The sequence below is a fragment of the Neofelis nebulosa genome, chromosome 9 (genome assembly GCF_028018385.1).
Source record: "Neofelis nebulosa isolate mNeoNeb1 chromosome 9, mNeoNeb1.pri, whole genome shotgun sequence".
NCBI lineage: Eukaryota > Metazoa > Chordata > Mammalia > Carnivora > Felidae > Neofelis > Neofelis nebulosa.
The window spans coordinates 99,847,360-99,859,804 of NC_080790.1; the positions used below are offsets into that span (position 1 = coordinate 99,847,360).

Below are 12,445 nucleotides of genomic sequence, written 5' to 3' on the forward strand. Positions count from 1 at the left end.
CCACCCAAATTTTAACAGAGTTTTAACAAGAAGCAGTGTTTTCACATGGTAATAGACTCTACACGTACACAATTTCTTTCCTGTCAAATTCTGAGGTAGATGTTAGTAGTGGTTACCTGTACTCTGCCGATTATACCATGTTTTCTTTTGAAAGCACTTTCCTTTGGGATTTCTCCTTTTACTGGCATTAATAAACATTTCCCAAATTTGTGACCATATGCTTTGGTTGGTATTACAGCATCTCTTTGTAGAACTTACTGCTTTTTTTTCTTCCTAACAATCAAAACTATAATTATCTGGATATTAAGTTTTAAATCTCGTAATATAATGCTTGAATCCATCACTTCTGCCTTAGTAACATGAGTATTGTGACACTCAGCTATAAAAATAAGAATATTTGCAGGTTTAAAATTGGCTTATATAAGCAGACTTTTGAGACTAAGTCTTTCCCTTATTATTACCATTTTATAGTGCACTGGAAATTACATTTCAGCTGTAAAATTCCGCAACATGATGTTGTCAACCAACCAGTTGCTTACCGTGAACTCATTGCTGTTTTTGTATGTTCTTAGGTGCTGTGATACTCTTGGGAAGAACCAATATGTTTCGCTTTAACCATCCTAAGGAGGCTGCCAAGCTCAGGGAGAAGAGGAAGGTGAGCAGCATAACATCTCCAGGAGCCAATTCTGATTCTGGTGGGGCTGGGGCTGTGGGAGCAGTTTGATTTTCCGGAGTACGGAACTAGAAAAGTCACGCTGTAGCCTGTACTAACTGTATGGAGTTGTTTCTCAGTGGATGATTGGCTGATGAGGTAGGAGAGCAAACTGGTCAAGTCCAGAGCAGGGGGAGAAATGGCTCCTTCTAGACCCTTCTCTTCACCCCTCCACCCCCCAAAAGGAGTTGGGCATTGTTTTGCATTAAGTGGGGAGTGACTTCCACTTATGAGGATCTGTTGTAGGAGTTAACCCAATATCAGAATCAGTTTCATCCAAAAGCTTGCTTCCTTTTTACTTTCAGCCATAGCAAATGAGACTTCTGGTTAGGGTGTGAAGCAGAGAGGGGGTGAGTTTGGGACAGTTAGTTGGATAGGGTCATCCAGAGGGCACTCTAAGTGCAGGACGGGTGAGGTGGGTAGAAGACCTGAGAGAGAAGGGAAGAGATGAGAGAGAATGTGTCTTGGGACACCGTATGTCCTTAGACTGAGGAAGGTAAAGGCTACAGCTAACATTTCTATGAGCCAGGCACTGTATGAAACTTCTACAGCATATTTTACTGCTTTATCTGTGTAGCAGCTCTTACTAACCCCATGTCACAGATGATCAAGATGAGAAACTGAGGCTAACTTGTTCCCTAACTAGCACGTGGCCAGCCTGCACTGCTGCCCTGACCCGCTGACCTAAAGGGTTTGCCCTTCACCCCTAAGTCACAGAGCCTTGCATGTCAACCTCCTGTTGTGAGGGCTGCCCAAGGGTGCCAGTGCCTTCGATGGGAAAGAACGAGAAAGCTGCAAACCCCAGCCTTCTCCACGGTTGCTCGTTCCAGCCAGTGAAGCCTCTTATCTATTCTGGCCCAGGGTCTCCCTGGAGGGTCCTTTTTCGTTCACAGTTGCAGAGGAAGAGAGGGAGGAAAATATATTTGCCGGTAGCTTTCATGGAAGCAAACAGGTTAAGCTCTTACTTTTTGGTCTCCCTTCCCCTTTCCCTCCTCATCTTTATCCCTCAACACATGTGAGTGCTGCTGAGAATAGGACACAGCTCCCGCCAGGAATGGAGGGTGACCCTTCCCTCCACTTCAGTGCAGCGTGGTCGAGGAGATCCCTACGGTTGTGCACTTCCTGGCTAGCTTCCCCTGTCCGGGCATGCTGGGGCCCCGCTGTGGTTAGCTGAGGCTTGGGTTGGAGTTGTATTTGTTGCCTGGCTGTCCCTGATTTGCCGCCCTCAGGTAGACCAGTTGACGTGCGTGCTAATGAGGGGTATATGTACCTCATTGCCTCTCACAAGGTGAGAGCAGTGAGTCCAGGGCTCTGGCCCTCTCTCCCCCACTAAGGTAACCGCTCTGCCCTGTGTCTGCTCTTAGAGTGGCCTTCTGTCCTCCTTCAGCTTGTCCATGACTGACCTCTCGAAGTCCTGTGAGAACCTGTCCACGGTCATGTTGTATAACCCAGGGTGAGTGAACAGCAGCGTCTCCTTCCCTGTGACTGTCACTTTTGTGGTGTTTATTGTGTCAACCCCATTAAAATCACTAGATAAAAATTAAATTTCTGCAATTGCTCCTCCTTAGCAAATCAGCCATAGTCATTTCTCAAGTCGCTTTTCAGCCCTTGCTCTGTCTGTACATAATTTTACTTGGTTGTAATCACAACATAAATGAGATTGTGTGTTCCGATTTTTTTTTTTTTTTTTTTTTTGCTTAACAGCGTAAGAAGCATTAGTGAGGGTTGTTACAGCCTTCGTTATCATTTTCGTAATTGTCTATTATTTTAGAATTGGCTCTTTGATTATGTAGTGTGTGATCCCCTTGGTTTGGGCACTTTCATCTCATTTTATAAATTTATTGTAATAACAGACAATTTTGATTCTGAGGGCATCCAGGAGTGCAGGAAATTGTGTTCAGTACATCCAAGCCTTGGGGGGGACCCCTGGAGACACAAAGAACTTTGTGGCTGGGTTGCTCAGGTCCTTCACAGTTTCAGTAGTGATGTGGTGGTGACAAGGAAAATGCCTAAGAACAGGGAACTGCACAAAAGGACTTTGGGGTCCTTTCCTGTTTTATGAGGTCCCACAGTTTTGTCTTTCCTACAGAGGGAATTTCCTATAAATCAGCAGAGGTAACAACTGAAGAAGTGATGTAAAACTGACGATGATGTCTTTTAGAACTGTGCTGCACCGAGGAGTGGCTGCATTCCATGCCAGGCACTGCATTCGGCATCTCATACCCGTTGTCTTAATTCTCTGGGTGACTGTCCCCGCTTGACATGTGGAGAATCTATAGCCATTTGCTGGCCCACATAAGGTCTCAGCCCATGCAGTGACCATGTAATTCCCTGCTTATCTCCAGCTGGGGGCCTTTTCAGACCTGGGGCCGGTGCCCTGCTAGAGCCCCCACCCCACCTGGGCAGTGCTCACAGATACTGAGTCTGGAGGCATCCCTTTTCTGGCACAAGTCCCTTCACTGGTTTGTGAAAAGCAGGTTATGCCTACAAGGGATTTCTTCATTGCCATGGGATTTTAAATCTGGGAGGGACCTTTGATCTTTTTTCCAGGATTCCTCATTTTATAGGCAAGCTGAAGACCAGATTTCACACCTGGCTGGAGCCAAAACAAACAAGCAAACAAACAGAAAACCCAAAGGAAAAAACAAAACAAAAAACAAACACCTAGTGCAACATCATAGCTGCAGGCTCCTGGGCCTCTCCCACTCTCCAGAACTTCTGCAAGTACAAGCCACAGTTAACTTTGTCAGCCTTTGTCTTTACCCATCTTACAGGTCGGCTCTCCCATCTTATTACATAGCTGTTGAGGAGAGTTGTGCTCATCAATAAATCTGTTTTGAAATAATCTGTATCGATAAAGCCCTCAGAGCGCCTGGGTTATCGCTGCTTTGGAAGGCATGTTCCGTTGGAGGTCTTCAGTCCCTTGCAGTAGCGTTAGCAACTGCCTTTTGTGGTGGCTGGGATGGAGTCATTCATATACTCACTTTGTTTAATATAATATGCCAGTCTTTAGGGTTAATTTCAGTTTAAGTATTGTGAGCCCATCTGTTCAGTATTGTTTGACTAAACTGTTCTGGAATGCGTACCGTGCTTGCTCGTAATCATCTCCCAGTCCAGGACCCAGCTCTAGTCCTGGAATCCAGTTACCAGCTTCTTTATCCATGATCCTGGGGCCTTTTACTTTGAACCCATTTGGAAATCTTATGTGGCTGTTCGGTGCCTTTGAAAAGCCCCAGACTGATGTGCAGTCAGCTCGTCCTCTTGGAGACACAGCTGTGTCTCCAAGTCAGCTGTGAGCCCCCCTCTCCCTTGCATTGCCACATGGTATCCAAGGACTTCTTTTTTTTCTCCTCCAAGCGGAGGTGAATATGTAGTCCTCTTAAAAGTGATGCCAGTTTAGGTTGTTTGCTGGTTTTTACATTACAACGATCTTTCTCAATGTTTATAAAATACAGGTTAGAGTGTACTAATTTTTCACCCTCCAAACTTTTCGGTGACTTTCCGTGGTCCCAAACAATAGAATGCTAACCCCTTACCGTGTCACTCAGGCTCTCCACCATGAGTGCCGTCCTCGTAGCACATCCCTGTGTGTGTTCTGGGTTCTAGCCATTTCAGGGACCCTTCTGTTGCTCAGACCTGCCTGGACTAGCCGCGCCTTTTGGGCTTGTCTTTTGCTAGTTTCAGAGCTCTGGCATGCGTTTTGGGATGCGCCTACTTGTCCTCTAAAACACAGTGCATGCGGTCTCTCCTCTGGAAGCTATTCCCATCTTTCCTCTCCCAGTCGAAAGGAAGTGCTCCTTCTTCACTGTACATTCTGTCATCCTCATTCTGGTCCTCTTTGTAATGGACATTCATCAAACAACAAGCCTTTTCTGCCTGCCTCCTGTGGGGAGCGTAGTTCTACCCAGGGGCACAGCTGCCCACAACCCTAACAGGGTCAGTTTACAGCTCGCTAGAGGAGAGAGGCAGGCACAGGGGATTTACAAATGGGTGCAGAAAGTGGGAATGAAATGTCCTGAGCAGTGGAGTGATCAGGGAGGGCTTCCTGAGGAGGTGACATTGAATCCAAGACTCTGGAACGACAGAAAGGGGGAGAGAGGAGAGTCTTCCAGGAAGAGGACAAGTGCAATGACTTCTACCCGAGGAACAGCAAGAGCTCAGAGTAGAGGGAATTCAGTCATCAGAGGTGAGGCTGGTGCATAGACTGGGGCCAGCTGTATAAGGCCTCTTAGGCCATTGGCAGGAGTTTGTCTCTTTTCTAAGAGGGCTAGGGAACTCTTCCAGGGCTTGCAGAAGAAGAGCAGCCCGATGATGTACTTCCTACTAACCTTAGAATGTATGTCACTTGGAGAAAGTAGCACAGAAACAAGAAACCGTTTAGAAAGCTGTTTCCTTTGTCCACGTAGAAGTGAGAGTGGCTTAGAATTGGGTGGTAGCCTTAGAGATGGAGTGCCATGGAATCAAGGGTCATGCCCAGGTTTCAGATGTAAACAGCTGGGCAGATGGTGTGTCTGTTCCTGAGATGGGGGAGGCAGGGAGAGTTGGCGTGAGCTGGCCTTTGCACAAGAGTTTGGCTCGTGTGAGTGTCTCTCCTATTTGATTGGAAGTGTTTTGAGGTCAGTAATTGTAGTAATTACTGTAGTAATTTACTTGTAGTAAATTTACTTGTAGTAAATTACAAGTAAATTACTTGTAGTAATTTCTGTATTTTATTTTATTTTATTTTATTTTATTTTATTTTATTTTATTTTATTTTATTTTATTTTATTTTATTTTATTATATTTTAAAGTTTATTTATGTTGAGAGACAGAGACAGTGCAAGTGAGGGAGGGGTAGGAAGAAAGGGAGAGAGAAAGAATCCCAAGCAGGCCTCATGCTCGGAACCCAACCTGGGGTTCGAACTCATGAAACCATGAGATCATGACTTGAACCAAAACCAAGAGTGGGATGCTTAGCTGACTGAGCCACCCAGGCTAATTTCTGTATGATGAAGTGTCATTCATGTAACGTGCATAGTAAATGTTTAGCAAACAGATTAAGAGGGAAATTTTAGTAGGATACATAGATCCTCTTGGGAAAGGATTTTTTGCTAATTTCTCTGGGCATGGATATTCCAAAGAGTGAAAAATGGTATACTATATAAAGGAATGTGTTTCTGTCACATGGGTCAATTCCTAAATGACACTGAAGTTATGTGAATAATCTCAAGGTCATGTTCAGGATCCTCAAACAAAAAAATGGGAAGATGGTCTTGTGATGAAATTAATTAGACCAAGACAATCAGAGAATTCAAGTGAGAAGCAGCATCTGTGTTAGGTTACATTGCAGTTGGCTGAGGAGATGGTTCTAGATGCATTTGATACTGCCGTTACGCATCCTGTTCACCTGGCTTCAGTTAACAGGCACATTTTGTCTCTGCCACCCTTGCGGTACTCATTTGTAAAAGCTCAGATTAAAATTACTCAATACTTCGCCAGCCTGACTTCATGCTCCCTCACGTCTAGCCCCCCTCAGCTTGCCACCTGCTGTAGAGAATGATTGCCCATGAATTAAAGCATAATTGGAGAAAAATTTCCTACTCTGATTTATGGGTGTCACGAGGTGTCTGCTCTAGCAACTTGGCAAAATGAAGCGGGGTTGAAGTATCGCCATGCTGTTTATACTTTTTTTGATGTTACAGGTGTAAATACCCTCGGCTTAAAGTAAGTACCACGTGATAAACTGGAAGACCTTTGGAAGAAATATGTTTTCTACTTGGACCCTGACTAAATATTTATTTATAGCTAGATAATGAGCTGCTTGGAACAAGAGCATGTTAGTTTCTCAAGATGGAAAATAGCCCTGAGATGCTTGCACAGATCAGCACATATTTATTGAGAGTCTTCTGTGTAGAGAACCTAGAAGTGTCAGATGAATGTTCTTTCTGCCCAGGAGAACAGGCACACGCCCATGAACTCATTTTGAGTGAAGGCCAGGCAGCATGTGATTCAGGGCAGAGAGTTGCCCCTGGGAGGTCTGGGAAGTGATCCTCCTCATGTAGCCTTGCCTTGTAATATGTTGGGTAACTTAGAAAACCAGAGACTTCCAGAAGGAATCCTTCCTGACATTGCAGTTGCCTCTAGCCGGCATCATGGAATCTGAGTCTTAAGCCTAATTCCCAGGAACACTGTTTCCTCAACCCAGCTGTCCCTATCATAAAAATTTCCCGTTCCATCCCATTCAGCTCCCTCTCAGTGCCATAGCGACACATGCCTGGAATAAATAGCCAGAGAGCATCTCAGGAGAAGGGTAGTATGGAGGGGATAGTGGGGGTTATTAGGAGCCTTAAGTGAAAACCGGTCTGAAGCCTCTGGTCTAGTGCTTTCTTCTCTGTAGTTGAGGATATGAAGCTGTCGGGAGTCTGTAGTACTGCCTCAGCTTGGAGGACAAAGTGAGGAAGGATATTAAGTGAAGATTTGGTCTTGGACACCCTCCCCTTAGAAATCCCAAGTCACTCCCCTCAGTTCTTCTCGAGAATTCTCTCCAAGATTCACAAATGAACTGGATTCTGTGCCGGGCCTTGAGATGTTTGCAAGTAGGAGAGGCCAGGCTGGAGAGAAGAGATTCTGGGAGTGGGCAATTTTGTGGGCCGAGCAGAGGAGTGCTGGAAAGAGAGAGTCCTGCTGAGCAGAAGGGTGTGCTAAGAGGAGTCCGCAGGTTCAGGCCTGGCTCGGGAGCATTCTGAAAGCCAAGTATGGATGAGCAGACAGAGCTTTTCCTCCCGGAGATGCACTGGGGTTCGGGCAGGTGGATTAGAAGTAGGAGAGGGATGGCAGCTTGGGTTCTCTAGGCGCATCCACGGTACCCGTGTATGTGTAATGTTTTTTATAAATTCGATTAGCACGTCCAGAAGTTATGACCATGATTAAAATATATGGCTCCAAATGCAACAGAGACCAATTTTCTGTATATTCATCAGCATTTGGTAGCTCATTTCTTCACTGTTTTAAATTGTGATAGCATACACTTAACATAAAATTTACTGCCTTAACCACTTTTAAGTGTACAGTTCAGTGCATTCACATTATGGTGCAGCTCATCTCCAGAACTCTCCATTTTATAAAACTGAAACTCTGTGCCCATTAAACAGTAACTGCCCATTCCCTCCTTCTCCCAAACCCTGGCGATCACCATTGTAGTTTCTGTTTCGGAAGTTTGACTACTTGGGGTACCTCACGTAAGTAGACTCCTGCATGATTTGGCTTTTTGAGACCAGCTTATTTCACTTAGCATAATGTCTTCAAAGTTCATCCCTGTTGTAGCACGTGTCAGAACTTCCTCCTTCCTTTTTAAGGGTGAATAACATTCCATTGGACGTATGTACCACATCTTGTTTATCCACTCACCTGTTGAGGGACACTTGGGTTGCTCCTACCTTTTGGCTGTTGTGAATAATGCTGATATGAACACGGGTATACAAATATCTGTTTCAGGCCCTGCTTTCAGTTCTTTTGGGTATATACTCAGAAGTGGAATTGTTGGGGATGTGGTAATTCTGTTTTTAGTTTTTTGAGAAACTGCCATCCCATTTTCCACAGCATCTGTACCATTTTACATTCCCACCAACGGTGCACAAGGGTTCCAAATTCTCCACATCCTCGCCATCACTTGTTTTCTGTTCTGTTTTTTTCTTTTCTCGTTAAAATTTTTTTTCTTTTTACTTTTTAAAGTTTTTTTTATTTATTTTGAGAGAGAGATTGAGAGAGAGAGAGAGAGAGAGAGTGCACAAGCAGGGCACGAACAGTGTGGGCTCCATCCCATGAATGGTGAGATCATGACCTGAAGCGAAACCAAGAGTCGGATGCTTAACTGACTAAGCCATCTAGGTGCCCCTCTTTTTTTTTTTTTTTTTAAATAATAGCCATCCTATGGGTATGGGGGGTGATGTTCCTTTGTATTTTGTTAAAAAAGGTTTTTTTTCTCTTCCATTTTCTCAAGAATGTTTTATCTGGAAAGTGATGTCTGGAAATACAGAAAGAAAGAAGATCTCAAAATTTAGTTCCCCCAATAAATACAGTAAACAAATGATGAACATAAATCTAACATAGATTGATTTCCTGATGACCTCTCTCAAGCACTGCCACGTTCAGTTTAACCAGCCCATTGAGATTGGGTATCTTAAAACCTAATTGATGGTAGGAATCCAAGAAGTTTTTCTAGCCAAGGAGAGATGTGATCATCGTTGCATTGACAGATTCACTCTGGCAGCTGAGTAACAGAGGCACCAAGGAAGCTACGGGAAGGATGCAGAGGTGAGGGCTTGAACTGAGACAGTGGTCAAAGGAACCTAGAAGAAGGGGTGGGCTCCACAGCCATTTGGGGCAGGAAGTCATAAAGCCTGGATGATTAATTGGATGTGGGAAGTAAAGATGTTGACTTCTGTTTTCTGGCTTAAATAATTGGATGGGGGTGGCATGCTACCCGGCTGAAATACAGATACAAGGGAAGGAAGAGCAGGTTGTCAAGAGGCAGGAGAATAATGAGTACAACCTTGAAAAACTGAGCCCCAGGCCTTGAACTTTCTCCCATAAGTGACTGTGCATTTGAGTACTCTGTCAGCCGCTGCATACCCCTGGACAAAGCTGGAGTCTCTGTGGCTTGACCAAACACCAGGATGAAGGAGGTTTCCCCTGTTGAGTAAAATAGATGTTCACAACATCTACCACTTTCCCCTCATCCCTTTGGCTCCTGTTTTAGGGCAGTCCTTTGTCCAGCCCTGTACTGGGGCTGGGGTGAGTAAGACAGATAGGGGCTCAGTCACCTTGGAGCATAACTCATTGCACAAGGAAGACCCTCATAAAGCCTGTCAGAAATCAGGACACCAGTAGCATTGTCCTTGCACTTGCCAGGCTAGAATTCCTGGGATGTCTTTAAATTAAGGAAAGCTGTGCAGTTGAGCCCAGACCCTGCCCCTCAATATGCTGCATCTCATTGAAGAGGATCCTTGTCACAGAATTCTCTGATCAGCAGGTGGCCAAGCCCTGGTGATTAGTGTAGAGGTTGGTATCCCCTACCTCATATTTGCCTCATCTCTTCTCTAGATATACTACTCAGCCACAAAAAAAGAGAAGGAAATCCTGCTTTTGTGACAACATGGATGGACCTTGAGGGCATTATGCTAAGTGAAATAAGTCAGAAAGAGAAAGACAAATATATATGATTTCACTTACGTGTAGAATCTAAAGAAACGGATCGGCCAAAACAAAAGAACTAAGCTCACAGATACCGAGAACAGATTGGTGGTTGCCAGAGGGGAGGAGGGCAAGTGGGTGCAGGTGGTAAAAAAGTACATACTCCCAGTGAGTAAATAAGTAATATAATGTGTAGTAATGTACAGCATGGTGACTATAGTTAATGTTATTATATGGCACATTTGAAAGTTTCTAAGAGAGTAAATCTTAAAGGTTCTCATCATAAGAAGAAAATTTTTGTAACTATCTATGGTGATGGGTGGTAACTAGACTTATCATGGTGATCATTTTGCAACATCTACAAATATAGAATCGCTGTGTTCACCTGAAACTAATATATATCAATTATACCTCAGTTAAAAAAAAATAAAGTAAATGGCCAGTGTGATTAATACCTGAGGACTGGCAAATGTCATTAAGGTGACTGTCATGGCCCTGAAGGTGATTCCTGACTTCCTCTTTGCAGTGGCACAGGACAGACTCATTGACCTGCCTCATTGGGAAGACTGTCCCAACCTTAAGTCACACCTCCTTAGCCCTTTGTGGTGACTTCTTTCTCTAAGACCCCTCTTCTTCCCAGAATTTGATTTGGCCCCTCGGTGCCCATGTGGTGACTTCCAAGCTCCAGCACAATCATTCATGATTCTGTTCTCCAGCTTTGTCTTCTGTCACTTTCTACCTCCAACTTTATGCCTTGGTTTAAGTGGACAAAACAGATCTTTCACAGCTCTCTCCAGGTCAGGCCTCTCTATAAAACCTGTCCATAAAACCGTCCCACTCTTTCTCTTGGCCAGTCCTCTTCATCTTTCAAGCCCGAGTATCAGAATTGTCTCCTCAAGAAGCAGTCTGTGCGTCTCCGATTTGAGCTAAATGCTTTCTCTTTATTCTCTTGCAGGCATTTTGTGCATATTTTTAGCAGAGCCTTTTCCAAATTCATTTAATTGATGTTTGTGTCTGCTTTCCCACTAGGCTTCTTGTGGACAGAGACCGTTTCTTACTCATTTTTAATCTCCAGAAGCTCCCACATAGTGGGCTCTTAACAAATGTTCACTGAGCGGTAGGTTTTGGCCCGCAGATGTGCTCCCAGCACAAAGGATGTGTCTGTTCATAGGTCTTCAGATGCCTCGTGCTTCAGATGGGTCCTGTGCCCTTTTTAGTATCTCCACTTTTTAGCTGGCCCCTGTCTTTTGAGTTTTTCACTCGTGCAGGCATACTTTTTTGTGGCTTTCTTAACTGTTACAAGTGACCATATCTCTTGGTTTCTTTGGTATCGTATAGACCTGAGTTTTTGGTTTTGTTTTTTTGCAGTAGACTGAAAATTACTGCTGAATACTCAGTTCCTCCTACAGCAAAGCTCTCTGAAAGAAGTACGTCCAGTTTACAAATTATCGTGTGCAGTTGAGATCCAACTTATCTCTCTAAAGCAACAAAGCAACCGGTTCTTTTTCCTTTGTTCAGCAGGTAACCTACTGATTCTCCACATCACCCATGTCTAAAAAAAACCTCATGCTCTAAATCATAGTAAGATTTGGAGTTTTCGAAAGTGAAGTCTTTACTCCCCAAGAACGTTTAATCAGTCAAACTGGGCACATAAAGTTGGGTATATCATTTCTAGCAGAGTTTTGGAACTTACTCCTGGCCTACATCTCAAGCTCCCTGGAAACTAAGATTTGTATACACACATGTGTGGTACTTGGTGCCAGAGAAATTTTGGATGAGGCAAAGCAGCCCGGTGACTTCCTTTGGGAGTTAGTTCCACTTTGGAGTAGTGCCCAGCGAGGGTCTTTGCCAGGAAGTAATTTCGCTGCGGGGGAAAGATTCCTCCGTAACCAGCACAGTCTTTATGAAGAAACCAAGCCCACTGCTTAGGCATCCTCTGTCTTGCTCTGAGACTGCAAACAGACAGCTAATTTGGCAGGATGTGGAAGCTTTCACAGCTTCTCAAAAGTGCTCTAAGCAAAATTATATACATTCCAAATGCATTTCAGTCTCGAAAATAAAGAGATTTTCACTTGTGCATTAGCATCCTTTAAGCAATAACCAGTGGTGAGTTGATTTACATGGGTATATTTGAATAATTGAATTCTGAAGACGAGAAACATCTGGCTTTCAAATCCATTCGGACCAAAAAATATCCAAATCAAAAATCAGACATGTATTTGGTAAGCCATCCAAGGAGCTTCATGGAGTGTGGCATTGCGAGCTGGGGTTTGGCTGGCATCAGGGCTGCTGCAGACCTCGCTAGCCGGGAAGGCTCCTAAGTGGGGATGGTCTGAAGTCATCAGCAATCAAGGAATGAAGACAGACGAGTGAAAATTATTTTCAGTCCAACGTTTTAACATGTTCATTATGGAAAACTTAGAAATTATAAACAAGCAAAAAAGAACTTACTGCATAGTCAACATGTCCCTGCATATTCGTCTCTACCCCTGGCTGTTCCACTGTGTAGCCATTTCTGTCTTTGTGTGTGTATGTATGTGGATACTCTTTTATACACACGCA

At 44.1% G+C, this 12,445-nt stretch overlaps 1 protein-coding gene across 13 annotated transcripts in view; it reads left to right on the top strand.

Annotated features, from left to right (window-relative positions):
• KIF16B (kinesin family member 16B) overlaps nucleotides 1–12,445 on the top strand; it is a 292,229-nt gene that overhangs the window by 162,655 nt on the left and 117,129 nt on the right. For all 13 annotated transcript variants that reach the window (XR_009248807.1, XR_009248808.1, XR_009248802.1 and 10 more), the window contains 2 exons: nucleotides 573–655; nucleotides 2,077–2,165. Coding sequence is in view for 7 of the 13 variants with exons in the window: in XM_058684831.1 (XP_058540814.1) it covers nucleotides 573–655; nucleotides 2,077–2,165 (172 nt within the window). In the remaining 6 variants the exon portion in view is untranslated. The remainder of the gene's footprint in view (nucleotides 1–572; nucleotides 656–2,076; nucleotides 2,166–12,445) is intronic.